At 40.1% G+C, this 19,383-nt stretch overlaps 3 protein-coding genes across 3 annotated transcripts; 1 reads left to right on the forward strand and 2 right to left on the reverse strand.

The window, feature by feature from the left end:
* Window positions 1–237: 237 nt before the first annotated feature.
* On the reverse strand, window positions 238–7,753 carry pigr (polymeric immunoglobulin receptor). The gene is made up of 8 exons (XM_083889184.1): window positions 7,630–7,753; window positions 6,751–7,095; window positions 6,574–6,655; window positions 5,312–5,538; window positions 2,219–2,318; window positions 1,825–1,913; window positions 771–820; window positions 238–661 (listed from the first exon to the last, which is right to left on the reverse strand). Exons 1-8 carry the CDS (start codon window positions 7,676–7,678, stop codon window positions 587–589), a joined length of 1,017 nt encoding a protein of 338 aa, XP_083745310.1. The 5' UTR covers window positions 7,679–7,753; the 3' UTR covers window positions 238–586.
* A 3,434-nt stretch (window positions 7,754–11,187) lies between these two features.
* Window positions 11,188–13,980, reverse strand: dad1 (defender against cell death 1). The gene is made up of 3 exons (XM_083889186.1): window positions 13,687–13,980; window positions 12,088–12,259; window positions 11,188–11,416 (listed from the first exon to the last, which is right to left on the reverse strand). Exons 1-2 carry the CDS (start codon window positions 13,895–13,897, stop codon window positions 12,129–12,131), a joined length of 342 nt encoding a protein of 113 aa, XP_083745312.1. The 5' UTR covers window positions 13,898–13,980; the 3' UTR covers window positions 11,188–11,416; window positions 12,088–12,128.
* Window positions 13,981–14,969: 989 nt separating this feature from the next.
* abhd4 (abhydrolase domain containing 4, N-acyl phospholipase B) lies at window positions 14,970–19,125 on the forward strand. Its single transcript, XM_083889183.1, has 8 exons — window positions 14,970–15,076; window positions 16,130–16,215; window positions 16,305–16,403; window positions 16,486–16,774; window positions 17,682–17,863; window positions 17,959–18,070; window positions 18,162–18,348; window positions 18,467–19,125. Exons 1-8 carry the CDS (start codon window positions 15,033–15,035, stop codon window positions 18,554–18,556), a joined length of 1,089 nt encoding a protein of 362 aa, XP_083745309.1. The 5' UTR covers window positions 14,970–15,032; the 3' UTR covers window positions 18,557–19,125.
* Window positions 19,126–19,383: the final 258 nt, after the last annotated feature.

The raw sequence follows: 19,383 nt of genomic DNA on the forward strand, positions 1-19,383 counted from the left end.
GGAAGATGGAGTGATGGATTCTGGGTTGTCCCAAAACTGCACCTTTAAAGTAGTACCAGAGCGATATTATGTTCAAACACTAAATTCACAGTTGTATGCCAATTTGAGCGTTAAGTGTTTTGAACAAAGACCCATGTTTTGTTTGCCTGTTTCCTACTGATCTCAAGTCACCACAAAGAAGTCTGGTCAAAGCATTTCACTGCAGGTTTAATTTTAAATAACAGGAGCAAACGGTGAAACTCATTTTATTTAAATAGCATAGGATATTACAGAAGTAATACCCTACACTTTGAACTCATTTGTGAACAGTTAAATCCTTTTATCGGAGTCTGTCACGGTGGTCCGGCTTTTGACAGAATTAAAACAGACGGAGATGTGCTTTGACTACGGAACGTTTGACTTTACCAGCTGCGTGCGGAAAGCAGAAGGCAGGAAGCTGTTACGCCCGTCTTTAAACGTCGTGTTGTATGAAATATACCAAAGGCATCGTGGAAAAGCACAAACGCTCTCACAGTGAAGGAACAAAAACAAAAAAATGTACATTCAGTTGCAGGAAGTAAACAATAAATTGAGAAAAAGGACAAGCTCAGTACAAGTGAACGTCCTGGGAATCGTTGTTATGAAAAATGACAGCCGTGTCTTGCAGGTCACCTGGAAACCCCTGTGGAAGGCGAAAGGGAAAATGTGCATTATAATCACCTTAGTATATCCTTGACAATGGTGTTTTTAGTGCGTAATAGAAAAGTGACAGATGTTTTATAAGGGCTTACGCTGAGCCTGGCTTTCGACTCCTGAACTTGTCTTAGCACGGGATCTTGCTCTGGAAATGCAAAGAGCACATCTTTAAGCCAAAGATAAAAAAAAAAAATGCAAATTTACTACATTCAGATAGATTTAATCCAATTTGATCTCCCATTCTGGGGAATGTTGCATTTGTATAATCCGTACAGTTTTGGATAAATGTGTCATGTTGATATTGTGGTTGATGTAGTTTACAGATATTATATTTTACCACCAAAATATATCCATTTTAACCCTTTAACAGCGAGCGTATCGCAAACGGCACGTTCGCACAAGCGCACAAGCGCACTTTGTATTACTGTATTTACACAACAGCGGTTCGTGCTACCGGAAAAATTGCAGCGGTTTCTGAAAGCTGAGAAGTTGCACGTCACGGCGTGCATGTGGTTATTACGGTAATTTCACTCCCACTGTTGCAGGAAGCTGGAGAATCAAAAAAATATATATATTTTAAATAAATTGTTTTTCTTCACTTTAAATTATTAATACACCATTTTAAATGCAGTAAATTGTAAATAACAGCCAGATATTGAAAGTTAATAAGGAAAAATGGGCAAACGCTCTTAACTCACAGGACATTTTCTGGGCCCCAGGATGTTAAAACGTCTGAGATTCAGTGGAAATCATCCACATTCATAACCAGGGAATCGATAGGATCCGATAGGATACTTGAATTGTTCTCTTAAATGAAATTCATTTTGGACTCAGTGGTGCTGGATGCATCACAATCAACAAATAAAGTTAGTCGATCACAGTAAATTAAGGGGTCTGTGTGTGGGCAAGAGTCCTGCAATTCGATAAAAATGGCATTTCAGGGGTGACGCTACACAATATAGTGATGTATTTCAAGCAATAGATTATTTTAAGAAAACTTTTCATAGTAAAAACAAAACAAACAAAACATTTATTTATGCATTTACTGTACAATATTTCACAGATCTGTTGAGTGTGTTTGGTTAGACGTGATTCTGCCTGGAATAAATGATTTTGAAAAATGCGATGATAAACGAGCGGTTGCCTTACTGTGTAGTTTCCACATCTTTCTCACCAATATGGCCAAGCCCACCGTGACCATGAGAGCAGAGCACACCAGCAAAGACTCCAAGATGTGACTGAAACACAAACACAACACAGGTGGTTTGTACAACACAAAAACTACACCCCTCCTTAAATGGTAATGTTACAGCCAAGACGACGACGACGATGATGATGATGATGATGATGAATGGATAATCCTCTGCCAGAATGCTACGATCATTATCTGTGCTTGGCTGGGTGCTCGCAGCATCAACAGCAGCATCAATAATGGTTAATAGTGTGAACAGTGTCACATCACACACGGGGGGGGGAAGGCGTGTGTTATAGCACATGTGACACGTTTACATGTAAATTTATGTGTAGATACACAGACACTTACCCATGACTGTTCCATGACTCCCTAGCGATGGGTTTGGGTGGAGGCAGGTGAGCAGCATACTGACTCGGTGTAGGCGGGGATGTCACAGATGTTGCTGCTGCTGAGGATAAAGACATCTTACAAAGAGCAGGAAAACCACAAAAAAAAAAAAAAAAATTGATGTGTTTTTGCAGCCTGAGAGCAATACACAAAGAGTCCGGTCATCAATATTCTTGATAAGTGACGCGTAATAAACAATACAATGTACGGCAAGATACCTGGAAGCCTCTGCCATCTGTCATTAACACATATTGATCTTTTAAGCAGGACACGGCTATTTATCACTCCATTGACTCCACTGTGATGAGGCCGTGCAGTCGTGTTTCTGTTCACAGCTGCAAAGCCTGGGTTGAATAGTTTTAAAAAGTTATTTTGCACTTGTTTGGCGGCAGCATTTTTTGCATTTTTAGACACTTGGAAGATCGTGTAATGCTCCTCTTGTGGAGAGAGAAAAATATAGAAATAAAGATACAGAGTATAGGGTAAATTCCAATTCCTTGCTTAACCCTCAATCTCAAAAATGCGCGCTCCCTCTAGTGCAAGTGCTGTCCCGATTCTCAGAAAAATCAAGTTGAGGGGCGAGTTTAAGGGCTGTATCGCCCTCAATATTGAGATTTTCCAAGACCACCCTTGGGAGCAAGGGCTACCCAGAATGCATTGCATGTTTTGACAGCACAAAGATGGCACCGAAAGCAGCAAAACGAGTACTAGAGATATAAAAATGATGAAAACCATTGTATTATCTTAGTTTAGGCCCATTTTATGGATTACTTACAGCATTGTTGCGTAACATTTATTTTTTTATTTTACTTTTGTCAATAGCCGGCCGGTCCGGACAAGTACAGATCACGTAAATGGGTTCTTCTTCTTCTTTTTTGGAATTGACAGACTGGACACAGCTTATGCGTTATTCTGCCCCCCACAGTCTGAAGACGCATCTGCATTTAAGGGGTGTCCCATTTCTAAGTGACAAAATAACCCTAAAATCTTGGTTTTGAAGGCCAGTTAAGATAAAGGGTTGAGCTTGAGGGTTAAGATTGAGGGTTCAGATAGGAATTGGAATTGGCCCTTAGTCTATCTTATATCCATGGTGCCTGTTCTCTCAGGAATCATGGGAGACCTGGAGCCAAGCTCAGTTTACCTTGAGTGAGCCTCTAATTAACCTAAACCCAATCTGCAGGTCTTTGGACTGTGGGGAGGAATCCAGGGAGAACATGCAACCAACATGCAACTAACTGTGGTGTGAATTGGTTGTACAAAGTCAAAAGAAAATAAATAGAGAGCATAGTCAAAGAGTCAAACCTCTGCCAGGGGCTGCTCAATATCCCACAGTGACAACACATGCTCCCCGATCTCGCAAGGTTAACAGTTGTATTATGAAAAGATTATGAATACAGATCTGGATCAACACCAAACTGCGATAATTTCCGCCCTGGGCCAAAACCTCCAGTGCATACCCAGAAAATGTCATCCAAATGTGTCCTTCACTTTGTCCAGACAAACAAACAAACAAAAACAGTCCAAAAAAAACAAAAAAAACCCTCAGTGTCAGAGGTAATTATTAGCCAAACTCTGCAGATCCTGCCAGCTTTAATGAAACTTGGCCTCGTGGTTTTGGTAGTTTGGGCCTGCAGCGTTTCTCTTTTGATTCACTCTCACCTGACTAATGAACCTCTTCACCTGCCACAGAAGTCAGTATCTGTTAGTGAAGATTTTTTTTTTTCTTCCTATAACGAGTTGGTGGAACCAACACAAAGCTAAAGGGAGAGCGAATATTCTCGATACATTTACCTGGAGGCTAGAAATATAGCTGTTTCAGTGGAATACTAATGCAGCTCTGTGAATGTGTGTTCAGACTGTTTGCTAAAACTTCTGCCATTCCTACTTTATTGTGACAGCATGTCAGTATTGAGTTGGGTTATTTATTTATTATTATTTTTTGCCCCCTAGTGTTACATAAAAAAATAAACCAGTGGTGATTTAGAGACACAAATCTTGCCTTCTGTGTGGTAACCCTTTACCGAATGGGGAGGGGAGTTAATAATTTGGTACCTGATCATAGATTATATTCCCGGTGAATTCTTTTTAATTGGAGTGAAATGTGAAATCGAAGCATTCAGTCTGCCACAAACAACCCTAACCCTAACCCTAACCGATACCAATGACAACATTTACCTCTGGTAGAATATAAGCAGATCCCTCTGGACATAGTCATCAAATGCCCTGAGCAGGAATAATCGTTAACTAATCAATAGGAGATGATTACCTAATGATTAGCTTAGGGTTCAAAAACCTAATCATTAATTATTAACCCCTTAAGGTACACACCAAGAAAAAAGCAAAGGAAATGTATTATTTTATTTCCTTATGATAACCATAATGACAATCAATATCTATATTTTTTTTTTTTTTTTTTTTAATTAGACCCTACAGTATTGCAGATACAGGCCTCTACCAAACGGTTGAGACGGGTTAGGGTCATAATAAACCTGGTTTGCATAATTCATCAAGTACAACATTGAGAACAAGTCACATTAAGTGTTAGTGAGTTCAGCTTGATGCATTTTTCCATTGAGATATTAGTGACTTAAAGTGTGGTCGACCAAATGGTTGAGTCGTACCTTAAAGGGTTAGCTAATGCTGAATTATGAACGATCTTAATGATTAAATAATCTTTAACACATTGTATTGCCTGAATCTTGACGGGTTCCAACGTTCAAATTTTATTCACACGACACGTGCGTCGCACAACGCACACACTCCGTCGCGGATGTAAATAAAACATAAATTCCCATAAAAAAATACTCACCCATATGATTTATATATTAGTCTACTAGGTATTATATATTTAATAATATGCAATGCACAGGACTGTTATATAAGAAGAAACTGAAAAAGTAAATTAATAATATAAGTGCAAAATGATATATACCGCAACCAAGTTTACAAAATAACAAAGACATTTTTGTGTACCTTTTTGTCACGGAGGCTCTCTATTGTGTCTTTATTCTCAATCAACGCGGGAAAAAAAAAAAAGTGATGTGAAAAACTCACTGGTTGCGGGCCGCGGTGTGACCAGCACATTCACAGGTGTCTGCTCGTGTCCTGCAGAACACCAGTACCAGCCGGTATCTCTTAACTGCAGCTTCTTCAAGGTTACAGTGAAAGCCCCAGTTCTGTCATCACTGACGGCCACCGAAGCGTCTTCGTAGATTCCTTCAGGGCCTGTCAGCAGACAGGAGCTCCAGTCTCCACTTCGACACCACTTCTTCACACTCTCTCTGTTGGCAATCAGTCACAGGGGGAGTCAGTGACAGCTGAGTGTCCGGATTGAAGAGTTCAAACAAATAAGTGTGTTTGCCGAGTTGACTCGCGCTCTGCGGATGTTGTTTTACTTGCAGAAATGACACTAAACTTGACATTGTTGTGGAAATTCTCTCTGCTGCTGGTGAAGAATGAAATAGAGACTTTGGTCGAATATGAAGATGAAGAAAGACGCAGAGCATGGCGAGAGCGAAACTTTTATACCTAAGGAACAGCCCTCTCACATCCCTTTGTCTGTTGCAGGGGTTTGCCCCTCCAGGCCGTGCTTTCACACCTCTTTGTCTATTGCAGATACCCTCAGAGGTATCAGCAGGATGCAGGATGTTGTATTTAGGTGCAAGTTGAGTCTAGACATCCTAATTAAATACACAAAAAGAACCTGGTATCTTGTGTTAGGAAAGGGGTGTTGTTGCCTTTCGTTTACATACAAACGGCGATTTCACCTCTGAAAACGATTCTTTCTAAAAACTCCGGCAAAAGTGTAGATTTTAGAAAACGGAGAAAAACTGAGTTTTTGGCAATCTACGCTCCAAAAATGCAACCTTTTTACATTTGCTTATGATAATTTTTACACGTTTGCATTTGCAAATACAGCTCCTATATTACGTAGAGGAGCAGAGACGTGTTAGGGCTCGGAGGTGAGCCAGACCGTGTCACCGTCACCATCGCCGGTTTTTGGGTCCGACCTGGGCGGACTGCTGTCAGGTGGGAGAACTTTGAGAATGAGGTTATTGTCCCGGAGGAGTGGCCTGACAATTTTGGGATGTCGCGATCATCATTGGCGTAGTTACGATGGCTCTCGGCAGCTTATTTATGCGGCTTAATATAAATGGAAACTTTTTTGAAGACGACGATGTGTGCACAAAGTTATTTTTGAAAAACGGAGGCAAGAAAATATCAGTTTTTAAAAAATATCCAGCTAGAGTTAACGTAGCCTGAGACAAAGAAATAGAATTTTGCAATTACAGCATGAGTAAGGGAAATCAAAATACCTGTATCTTTCACTGTAGAGACACTCAGCTGTGATACTGCTCCCTTCTTCCCCGCTCAGACGGTCGTTCACCACCGACATACCTGCGGGGAAAGAAATTACCTTACAATGTGTGATTTCTTCCCCTTCGGGGATATGCAGTGATTTACGAGTTACGCCAAATCACTCCATTACTCACCATGGATGACCTTGATGTTTGTGAACGCGACCACGTCGGCGCTCCATATGCCGCCTATCTCCACGCCGCACATGTACCACCCGGAGTCGTCCTCCTTTAGGTCGTTCAAGGTCACCGTGAACACCAGCTGGACCGGGTCATCGAAAATGCTCGCTTTGTTCTCAGCTGGATCCGCGGAGCTGGGGTCATCTGTCCGTGCTACGCTGGTGCAGAACTCCTTCGTCCTCCCCTGACACCAGTACTTTACGTAGCTGGTGTACTGAGGCTCATAATGACACGGGATTGTTAGGGGTCGACCCTCCAGAACTGTAACTTCTTTCAAAGTGGTTACCCCACAGAGGAAGGCTGAGGGGAAGCAGAAACGATTAAACGCCGACCCCTGGCTCCAACTTCTGCAGACACAACAGTTGCTGCAGTGTTTCTTATCTGTGTAACGGGGGGAAAGTGGCCTTGGGCAGTACTTAGAATCATATTTATGGTTTCAGTTTCATTTTCCATACTTCTTACGCCACAATTGGATTATCCCTCGGTAATACAGAGTTTTGTTTTTTTTGGGAAAGATAAAATATAACTGGCTTTTAAAGACTTGACAAAATAAACATCAAACATACTATTGCTAAGGGGGCAAAGAGTGCGAAAGCGTGGCACAACAAAACCCTCTCGTCTGGCTTAAACAAACGATAAATTACGGAGATGTGAGAAAGAGAAGCTTAGTAAACTGTAGAACCGGCATCCAAAGCACATGATAAAAGGTGATGGGGTTGCAGAAAAGACAATAATCATACCGTGAACTCCTTTTTCTTCAATTATCCGTAGACAAAAGGGGAGCTGAGAGGATTATAGCAGATGTGTATTTAGCATTATGACTTCAGTCATTACCTGGGATCCATGTTAACAGGCAGAGCATGAGAATGAAGAGCTGCAACATATCGTCAGTGTCAGTTTTGAGGTTTTTACCGAGCAAATTCGCTTCCCCTGTGTAAACACAACTGACTCCAGGTTCCGCAACGGTTCAACTTCCTGCTGGTCACGTGACCAAATAGTTGGATCCAGATGTTCCAGATGTTAACCATGTGCGTGCCAGGCTGCTGTGAGACGAGAGAATCTAGAGACCTGGACTGTGTCCTGCGAGGGGTTAAAACAACCGTGATTACATCATAAATCACAGCACAAGCGACCGGATACAAAACATAAGGCATCGCCTCATTGGGATGAGGAGGGGAAACATAAAGTGGTGGTAAAAGTATGAAATGAGTGCATTTATTTTAATTATCGTGGGGGATACAAGTGTATAAATATTCACTTCCATTAGCTTGTTTTTATGCCTTACTGAATGAAAAATGTGTATGAATCAATTTATTATTATGTTTGCCTATTTGTTAAAATGTCTGAAATGTGAACTATTTACTAAAGTCATTTATATTCTTCAACAATGATCTATAATTTTGTCAGACACCTACTGGACCTGTGTGGATCAAACCACCATATTCAAGGAATACTACATACTGATACTACTATTGATACTATGTACTGATACTACATACCAATACTACATACCAATACTACATACCAATACTACATACTGATACTACTACTGATACTATGTTCTGATATTACATACTGATGCTACTACTGATACTACATACTGATACTAGATTCTGATACTACTACTGATACTATGTACTGATACTACTACTGATGCTACTACTGATACTACTACTGATAATACATACTGATACTACTACTGATACTACATACCAATACTACACACTGATACTACATACTGATACTACTACTACTACTGATACTACTACTACTACTGATACTACATACTGATACTACTTACTGATACGACTTACTGATACTACTACTACTACTGATACTACTTACTGATACTACTACTACTACTGATACTACATACTGATTACTACTGATTCTACATACTGATACTATATATTGATACTACATACTGATACTACAAACTGATACTACAACTGATATTACGTACAGATACTACATACAGATACTACTACTGATACTACGTACAGACACTACATACTGATACTACATACTGACACTACATACTTATACTACATACTGATACTACAGTCCCGTGTTTGCAAACAATTTTTGCGGTTTCAGGCGTGTGTTTTTTCTGGTCAGCTGACGTATTTACAGGTTAAAGGTCACTATCTCACACCTTTTTGGGGGCAAATTACAAAAAAAGCACAACCTCAAACACTAGACAACTTACATGTCACTGCATGGTATGCAGGCTAAGAAGAAATAAGAGTGGTATCAATCCTCTCATCTGACTCTCATCAAGCATATTTCTGTATTAGTGAAATGAAAAAGTACACCTTTAAGGTTAAACTGCATTATTACTCGTATATCTCCCGTTTTTTATGACTGTTCTGGATGCCATCTGTTTCATAACATATACTTTCCCGGGGAAGCGTTTCCCCGAGTGCCCTCCCCATATGGACGCAGATAATTCTTTTGGCGTGCCTCAATGACATTATTTGGTTTTGAAGCCTGGATGTATTGGATTTCATCCAGTCCTCATTTGTTGGATTAAGCTCCAACACGAAGCCCCCGCCGCCACCGAATTAACAAACAATTATGCCAAGCCTCTCAATTTGCTCCGTGAAGGGTGTCAAGGATGTCCCAGAAGCCCTTTGCTCATCTTCCTACAAAGCCTTTTATGGTCATCCATTTCCTGGGAAAAAGTAAGCACATCACATAATTGAAAGTGAACTTGCATGATAGCTTGGACAGAAACCAAAACACAGTTCATTGATATTTTGTCAAATATATATATATATATAGTATGTGTGTTTTAAATTAACTATTAATTAACTAATAACGCATATTTCAATTACTCTCAGCCTTAAAGCATAATTCAGATAACAAGATTTTTGTTTTTTTATTATTCTATATAGTATGATTTAAGCATTAACGGTGCCAAATGTTTGTTTTAATTATAAGGATTTCCATATATATTTATGACTTGAAACGTGTGTGTTGTGGAAACCAGTACCACTACGACTACTCCTGGGAAACACTGCAACTTAAGATTGTGTAACAATTGTGGGAAAAGTGTTATAATTTAAATTAGACACAAACCAATAACAGCTTGTGTTTGCATCAGTCATAATTATACACAGGCGACTAGTTTTAAAGCAAAGGAACTGCATATTTCTTCTGTTGTTGTCATCACTTTGGAGATTTTGTTCTGAGCCCACAGATTACAGTACAAGTGGACGACTACGGTGCTGTATGTGTTTGAAAGACAGAGTCAAAGAGCGAGACAGGAGCTGCAGACTTCTTTCACTTGTGCAGCAGCGGCGCCGGCAGACCCACAATAACATTTCTCTGCAGAGCAATGAGAGGTTCTGCTTCTTTGATAGACACATTACTGCACAATTGCCTCCAACTCGCTTACATTTGTCACTGAATGCGCTGACCTGAGGGGGGCATTTCACCGACACTTTGGTCTGACAGATCCGACTGTGAAAGACCAGTCGGAGCTGGATATGAAACTGCCTCGCATGCAGAGATGACAAATGGCCTGGATCGAGTCGGAAGTCCAGGTTTCTGCTCTAAAGGTCGGAGCTAAATCTCCTCTTATGCTGATTTAATAGCAGTCCATCTACCGAGCTCGACACATTAAGGAGATGACATTATCACCGCTCCTTTTGAAAGGGGGATATGACTAAGTAGTACGAGAGGTGATTCTGGAACAGAGTCAAACATTTGACTTGTATATGACCTCAGAGAAACTACGCAGAGAGCTGTGGATGCTGAGACTTTCAAGGAGAAGATTGAGACCTGGAGGTAAGAGACATTTTGAACCCTCAATGTGTTACTTGCAGTCTACTGCTGGATATAAGCCTGATGAAGGTACAGTATGTGTCGGCAGAAGAGAGTACCAGTATGTACCAGTATTGAAGTATGACTTTTGACATGAGAGCTTTTTAAATTAACATAAAATATAAATATTCATATAAAAAACAAACATAAAGGTAGTAAAACAAAAAACAGCCATATCAGTGATTTGGAGTAACTGGGTCACATGACACAAGCTACTGTATATAATTTAAATAGCACTGAAATTAAATGTTTCTGACCCTAATTATTTTTTAATTAAATTTGCGATATTAGAGGTAAACGACATCGTTCCCTTTGAGTTTGAAAAACACATTTAAAATGACAGTGTGTGAGCAAACCTGTGCGAAACAAAGATGCTCTCTTCGGTCTGTATACGATACACACTTTGGCTTGAATAAATAAATTAACTAAAATTAAACAAAAAGAGGTGTGTCCCGTTTTATTTATTTTCTACAGTTTACCACCAAAAACTATTCACTATTACTAACAAATTAATAACAATAATATAAGATCCTCTGTATTAAAAAAAAAAAAACACATTTCAGCTTCAGCTTCAGTTTTTTTTTTATTTCTTTGCCTCAGTGCAAAAAAGGGAATGATTTACAAATTTTACATAAAAAAAAGAAAGAAATCAATCGGTTTATCAGTATGAAAATTGTACTGCATCACGTGTCAAGATACAACCAACTCAGAGTTGACGGTGGGATCGTGGCCCAAAATCAGACGCAGCATTGTGTCTTGACGGGGAGTTTTCATGACTTCTCTTTGTCGGGATCTTCGGGGAAGAAGAAAAAAAAAATAATGAAAAAGAAAAAAAAGGTGGTGAGGTTAGTGACATCGAGGTTATGAAACAGGAAACAAGAAAATAGAGTACGAACCTTTCCCCCTGTCTGCTAGTCTAAAAATTTAATAACGTTGTTTTCTGGCAAAGCAAAAGCAATATGTGGTATCGTGTGGATCTCCACAGAGGAAGTGAGTCTGAAGTCTTCCTTATCGCACGTACTATCAAGAGCTGATGGGCTGAGATTTAAGCCAAGACATGGGAAGGACATTAATGTTACTGAGAGAATATAAAGGATATTTTCTTATTTGATGAGAATATATCTGTGTAAAAGCCCATCTACTGTCCTCTGAGAGCCCCTTCACACTGGCATCATTTTGAACCGAGCAGAATGTTGGTTCGGAACCTGAAAGCCGTTGATATCAACAGTGGGTGTGCCATAATCTGGGTTGTGAAGACTAGAGGAAGTATGGAAAGCAGCACTGGCACCAGAACTGCGTCTGTCTGAAAGCTTAACGAGAGACTGTGCCGTGTGCTACATCCACATGAGGTTTGCCTCACATCTCTGCAGACTCTCACATTCAAAGATTCCGACTGTACTTAAAAACAAATCTGCATAACATTAGTAACCTCTAAAATGATAAATGTACGTGTGAAATACACACCTTCTAGGAGAGGGGCACTGTCATTTGGGTCGACGTCTCCTTCAGCCAATGAAGTTTATCACAACCAGGTGGAGGACAATGTGGGCAAAGAGGAAGTCGGCAAAGGCTCTCTCTGGAGAGATGGACAGGAACTCTCCTTTGTTCTGTGGGTTGATCTGGATACGAAGACACACTGGAGGCAGAAATTTATTTTTTATTTTTACTCAATTACAACATTAAAATATTGCTTAACAACTTTAAAACAGATGCAGGCCAGCAAATAATAAACACACTGATGGCTGAAAATATAGGACCTGATAACAACCTTATAAGTATATGAGTCACCATCTTGTGTGTGTAATTTACCTCAGAGATGAGCTGAATTTATTTTTTCCCCCACTATGTTTTAATAACTCTTTCTCTGTAATTTCATTTAGTTTGACTGGAATTCATTCTTGGAGACACCGATAAAAGCCACACATTGCACTTTATTAGGCCACTGGGGCCCACTGTATCGTTGCACATCTTTATTTTATGAAAAACATATGAAAAATATTTTGTTTACTCAGCTACCCTTTAAAAGATTTGACATTATTGCTACGCAGCATTGAAAAATGTAGTGCTCCTGTATAATAAATGATCAGCCCTTCCTATTCTACAAATGTAACAAAACTCATTTTGTGCACTAGTGTAGTGTAATGTTTTATTGTCTTACTAATAGATGCGTCACATGATTCTTTTGGTCAAATCTAGTGAGTTTTGGGAAAATTGGGATTTTCACTTATTTTTAAAGTATTATAAAATACACCATTTTTATTAGTAGTTTATGGTTTCAGTTTTATTGTACAAAGTAGTTATATAGACATTATATATTACATAGACAAGTAGTAGTATGACATACTTTTATGTACACTTTTTTACTGTGTACTTTAGGAGAAATCCAGGGTCAAAGTTCACTTTTCACAAAAAAAAGTTGAACATTTCTCTTTGAAGTGGTATAAAATCCATAATTTCTAATAATCGTAAGATCTCAGTTGTATTTGAGTACCTTCACAGTATGAATTACTTTTACTGTGTACTTTTGAAAATAATCTAATTTCAAAATTTTCACAATAAAAAAATGGTTATGAGTCCATCTTTGAAGTAGTATAAAATACATATTTTTATTTGTTGTTTATGATTTCAGTTCTATTGAATATCGACAAAAAACACTTAGGATTGGTTGACCAATTATCTCTGCACAGATTTGTGTTTGATTTTGCAGAGTTTTACTGTAAGGCTTTTGTAAAGGGGGACCGAGAGAGTACTTTAGCGTGCATCTTGTGCCTGAAGAGGGCATTTTGCCCATCTGTCCACCTGCACACGGCACTGATAAGGTTCCATTCCTCGTGCTGTTTAAGTATCGGTCTATATATTTGTAAACTGGACGACATCGAGGTGCGTTTTAAAAACTTCCATCAAATCGTAGGAACGGTTAGCTCGGCTAGCTTAACTCGGCTAACCCGCGTCTGCTGCTACCACACACACACACAGTTAATTCTGGCTGAACTGTAGTGTATCGTGCACTGTCAAAGAAAAACACTTTTTATTCCAAATATATATGGATGTGTATATAATTACCTGCGAGAATGAAAGCGCCCACACATGAGATGAAGCCTGACAGAAAGCTGTTGAAGGGGAAGGTGCCAACGAGCAGACAGTAGAGGAACTGCAGCGCTCCTGTCAACAGAATATACAGCAAATACGCGTCTACCACTTTGAGCTTGTTGGGCGTGGTGGACGTGTACTCCTCTAGGAACCGGGAGATAACCGATATCACCGAATTCGACATGGTTTCAGCGTGTATTTGGTGTTTAAGGTGTCGGTAAGCGGAGTTAGCACCGGTCCTCTTGCTCGGCTCAGAGTGACGTGTCCTCACCAACCGGAAGTAGCCTCCGTGTTACACGAAATACATTCCGAATAAGAATATAGTTACCTTTATTTTGTACCCATCTTTGACTTATTTATTTGGCTTTTATTTAAACTATAATTGTTGTACTGATGTATGATTGTACATTTATATTTTGATCCGTCTGTGTTTTCTTCATGATAATAAAGGAAACAGTAAAGAAATCATTGGGGAATGCTGACAGAATTTGCCACTTATATAAACGTCCAGAATAACTTTCAGGAAGTTGTCTCAAAATTGCAAATTTGGGTTTGCAGTGTGTCCGTTCCTCATTCATTTCCCACCTACATTATTCTGAATCTCCACCCAATAATATTTGTACATGCAGATGACATAGTTCATATGCAAATGCATGTATATTTATTAATAATAATAATAATAATAATAATAATAATAATAATTCATAATTTCATTCATAATTGTTTACTGCATACAAACATTAAAAGAACCATCTTTAACTGTGTTACTGAGTAACATACTAATAAAGAAATATAATCATTTAATTTTTGTTTAGTTAACTTCTCAAAGAAATCAGTCTGTATCAATTAGGTTAATTGTTTTTTTTTGTAAAATGCCGATTGTTTGAATAAAGGCTGACACCGCCCACCCAAAGTCCTTGCAACAAGGAGAGATGCTGTACTCGGCCCGTTTCTTTGAGTGACCCGGAAGTGCCTCGTCTGTTATTTATCAGAGCGTCACATACGTGACTTCTCGTTCAGTTTTGTTTTTTAAATACACAAACACATGCTCAGCAAAACAATAATCAAAGTCACAAAAACTAGAGCGTATTTATTTGAACAGGAACGTCATGAACTACATTGGAAGCCGGGTGACGCGTTCGCGTGACGATGACGACGCATCTTTGCAATAGACGATCTTTGTGTTTGATCAGCTGACCTCGGAATTTTCGAGTTACAAAACATTGGAGCAGCAGCACACACACGCATCGACTTCACTTTAACACACGCCGAGATAAACGCGTCGAGTTACGAATTTAAATAACGGAATATGATAAAGAATGAATCCTGTTACAGCTCCGATACAGAACGACATTGAGACAGAGTAAGTATCTGCTTCTGCTCTGTGTCTATGTTTATGTGTGTGTGTGTGTGTTCGTCAAATGCAAACTAAACCTGCTAATTGTGTCTCTTTGTCCCGCGAACACACGAACTAACTGTCGCTGTGCTGCGTAAATACATTTAAATGGAAGTGTATAGTGCGACATTGAGGAAATATGATGAACGTGTTTGTTTAATGTGTAACATTCACGTGACACCACAAAAATAGGAGAAAATACGAGTGAAATGAGGCCTTTGTCAAACTAGCTATCAAACCGTATAATGAGACCCAATAATCATCGATAATTTAAATTAATTAATTTTTAGTGGGAGTTTTAAAATACAATTTTTCTGGTATATTTTGTCCTCTATTTTACCCCATGTAATCAATAGATTTAACCACAGAGTAATTCCAGGAAGGCTAAATAATATTAGATTATTGTTTCAACAGTTAATACACTTATGTTGGAGTGTGAAGCATCTATAAAATCAACCAACCAACCTGTTAATAGAAAAAAATTGAGAAAAACGGATAAGGACGGATTAAGTTATAACAATGATAAAAAAATAAAAATAATAAGTATCGCCGGAGCAGTGAGTGACTCAGCAATAGTGACTCAGCAAGTCTGAATGACTTAACAATGCAGAACAGGTGAAAAGGCATGGGCGTGTACTGTACCTGCTGTAACATGACCTTATCCAATCAGAGGGAGGTGGGAGTGGCTCTGCTACTGTACACGGTTTTTTTTGTTAGAGATAGTAAAAAGTTATTGTATTGACTAAGAGAGAAATAAGTAAAGAAATTACTAATGAGAGGTCAGAGATAACTGGGATAAATATTGATCCCCGTGTCAGTGCTGTTGCTCATGGCATTGACTTAAAGTGCACGGCACGATGCTTATGTAACGTGACACTCCTCAGTGTGTAACCCTTCGCTGTATGCAAACAAGTGATGCCAACTCTGATTGCGCTGTCTATTCGTAGCAAACGCGAACACGTTTTCTCTAACGTCTCCCATTTTCTTCATGCTTCTGTGTTTGTGTCTGTGTGCTTTCAGGCCAAGCTCAGTCTGGAGCTGGTGGCCTTCCTGGCGTCCAACCTCCATGTCCCTTTTGAAGACAACAGAGGCCAAGATTCTTGGCTGTGAGAATACATCTTAATTTGTACTCGGCACCAACAGAATCTCTTTGAGCTTCTCTTGTTCATTAATCTTCTTGACTCGATCACAACAGGTATTCAGAATGATCTGTGGGCCAGGTTTGTGACTTTATCAAACCAGGATCGAATATGGACTTTGAGCCTGACAAACAAAGCGGTTCGCAAACCTGCAAGTACGTTCCATCCTCTTCTTGGTCTTTGATTGTTGATTATCAGAAATCCGATTTGCAAAGTCTACCTATTCTCTTCCCCTAGCTCCTAAGACTCCCCTGGTGATGGTCCATGGCTTTGGAGGAGGGGTAGGTCTGTGGATCAGGAACTTGGACGCACTGAGCCGGTCGCGGACCGTCTATGCCTTTGACCTCCTGGGCTTTGGTCGGAGCTCCAGGCCTCAATTCCCCACAGATGCTGCCAAGGCAGAGGAGCAGTTTGTCCAGTCTATTGAGCAGTGGAGAGAGTCCGTCGGCCTGGACAGCATGATTCTGATGGGCCACAGTCTGGGAGGTTACCTGGCCACTTCCTATGCCATCCAGTACCCATCACGGTAGGAAGGCAGACACTGAAACCATCAAAATGAAAAAAAACAACAAAACCAGTGAATAAAGGATCAGCTTATTTCAGTGAACTGACTCCCAATATTAATTTCACAGCAGTAGGTGGAAATGCACATAAAAACAATTGTTTTTTAAGAGACTTAATGCACTCACAGCCATTAAATGTTACGTCTCAAGTCCAGTTGCTCAAGTGTAGAACTTAATGATCTTCTCATCCTCATTTTATACACAAGAATAATGCTCATGTAAAAATAATGATAAAAAACAAGGCACTTAAAAAATTAATGCAATAACATTCAGATTAAAACAAAGACCATAACATTTAAGAAGGCAAAAAGAAAAAAACCCACATGATAAACAGGCGCTAAAGCACTTGAGCTAATCCAACGCCCCGTGTAAAAAGGTCAGTCTTCAGTTGCCTTTTAGAGACCGACACAAAAAAACAAAATGACGACAGAAACACAAGCACCCTTTAATGTGACCCAGGGAAAACCCGGCATGTGATTATGCAGGGCTTTGTGCGTGTGACTCGAGTACAATCCCACTGTTCTCACTCGAATGTCATTTTACAGCAAATATTTGCACATTTCTGAACAGATTGCATCATTTAACCAGCACAACCTTCAAAAATGCAACATCCACGTTACCAATTAGTGTCACTCGCGTTGCACCGGTGCAAACTCATTTGGAAGAACACTTCCATCATGTGTCAGAAAAGAAACGTGATCACGTGACTCTTGTGTCTCCGTAGTGTTCCTCTAAGTTTTTCTATGATTGCATACCATGTCGAACACGTGGCATTTGTGTTGCCATTTCAAGCTACGATGTTCTATTTCGAAGCAGGTGGTAAATAAATGGCTGCTAATGTAGCGTCATGTTTGTGTTCTGTTTTTACAGAGTGTCACATCTTATCCTGGTTGACCCCTGGGGTTTCCCAGAGAGACCCCAGACACAGAACCAGGAGAGTCAGGGGACAGAGGTGGTGAAGAGGACGTCCCCTCCCCGTTGGGTGAAAGCTATTGCAAGTGTGGTTTCTTTCTTCAACCCGCTGGCTGTGATCAGAGCGGCAGGCCCACTGGGTGAGATGCAGAATGGTGTTGTTCAGCGTGTTGAGAACCAATCGCGACGTAACTCCCCCTCCCCACTCAACGTCACCGTGTGTTTACTGATTCAGGTCCAGGCTTGGTGAACAGATTCCGGCCCGATTTCAAAAGGAAATTTGAAGACCTGTTCGAAGACGACACAATGACGCAGTACATCTACCACTGTAACGCACAAACCCCGAGGTACTGCTCATGCACAAGTCCCGCTCTCTACGCTCTCCGTAGACCATAATTCCTGAAAAAGCTTAACCTTCTTTTTCTTTCCTCTTCACAGTGGTGAGGTGGGTTTCCGTGCCTTGTCCGAGTCTCTGGGCTGGGCTAAGAGGCCGATGCTGCAGCGGGTTCACCTGCTGCCGGCCTCAATGCCTCTCACCATGTTGTATGGAGAATACTCTTGGGTGGACTCCTCATCTGGGGAAAAGGTGGTGCAGATGAGAAGCGAGGCCCAGACCAAACTGCTGGTGAGTTAAAATGCAGAGAGGAGACACAAGGTCATCTGAGCATCGTGACTCTCATGTGGAGGATAAAGCAGTGTTGTATTTCTTACTGTCATCTGTGTTCATCTCTTCCTCCCTGCAGATCGTCGAGAAAGCCTCTCACCACGTGTATGCTGATCAACCACAAGAGTTCAACAGAGTGGTCGAGAACACGTGCAGCTCTGTTAACTGACTTTCAGTTCACGTGGAAACTTGAGCTGAAGTTCCAGACGGGGGTCGTTCTGGCGGTTTCCAACAGTGTATCCTCGACATATGAATATGTGTGTTTCCATCTACTGCTGTGAAATGAACGTTGGGAGTCAGTTCACTGAGATAACGCGTTGTTTGACACCCTTGAAAAAGGGGGAAACGGTGAATGAAGACTCTCAGACACGACGCCTTCCTCGTTGGCAGCTTCACCGAGAGCGAGGCACTGAGCTGAGAAGATGAGAGCTCCGCCTTCCCGGCTTAGCTCATCAATCAGGAGGAGCAAAGGCTCAACGGGTAGATCACAGATCTAGGTGATGTTCCCTCACAGAGTTCTTCTTTTAAAGGCATTTTAGCCTTTTGACACATGAACTTATTTATGAATACATTTATTGTTTTTATCCAATTATGATTGCAGTTAAATTCTTTATTGATATTTATTACACCAGTGTCATTTGTATCTGTACATTAAATAATGAAACATATTGGAGTTTATCGTCAATTTAGCTAAAGCTGAATTATGATTCCTGTATTTTTTTTGTTTGTCTTGCACACGCCTAAGTACTGTATCCATCACGCAACCATTTGTATTTTATACACTGAAGACAATAAAAACTCTTTTGACAAAACTCCTTTTTTTTGCACTTTGTGGCCCAGCCAGCAGAGGTCAGTAACGGTGTCATTCCTCGTGTTGCATTTTTTTTTTTTTTTTTTTTTTTTTTACTACCTAACAAAAACAATCTTTCACTCACTCCCATACAAAATCATGTCATCCCAACACCTCAGCATGTAAGGACAGGGGAGATTTGACTG

This window comes from Microchirus variegatus, assembly GCF_963457635.1.
Source record: "Microchirus variegatus genome assembly, chromosome: 5".
Classification (NCBI taxonomy): domain Eukaryota; kingdom Metazoa; phylum Chordata; class Actinopteri; order Pleuronectiformes; family Soleidae; genus Microchirus; species Microchirus variegatus.

Excerpts from the sequence above, each read along its gene's own strand:
- dad1 (XM_083889186.1), bottom strand. The coding sequence starts at position 13,897 with ATGTCGAATTCGGTGATATCGGTTATCTCCCGGTTCCTAGAGGAGTAC. Across the intron at positions 12,260-13,686 it reads GGGCGCTTTCATTCTCGCAG|TGTGTCTTCGTATCCAGATC; the intron begins GTAATTATATAC and ends TTCTGCCTCCAG.
- pigr (XM_083889184.1), bottom strand. The coding sequence starts at position 7,678 with ATGTTGCAGCTCTTCATTCTCATGCTCTGCCTGTTAACATGGATCCCA. Across the intron at positions 5,539-6,573 it reads CTCTACAGTGAAAGATACAG|AGAGAGTGTGAAGAAGTGGT; the intron begins GTATTTTGATTT and ends GATTGCCAACAG. Across the intron at positions 1,914-2,218 it reads GAGTCATGGAACAGTCATGG|TCACATCTTGGAGTCTTTGC; the intron begins GTAAGTGTCTGT and ends TTTGTGTTTCAG.
- abhd4 (XM_083889183.1), top strand. The coding sequence starts at position 15,033 with ATGAATCCTGTTACAGCTCCGATACAGAACGACATTGAGACAGA. Across the intron at positions 16,404-16,485 it reads AGCGGTTCGCAAACCTGCAA|CTCCTAAGACTCCCCTGGTG; the intron begins GTACGTTCCATC and ends CTCTTCCCCTAG. Across the intron at positions 16,775-17,681 it reads GCCATCCAGTACCCATCACG|AGTGTCACATCTTATCCTGG; the intron begins GTAGGAAGGCAG and ends CTGTTTTTACAG.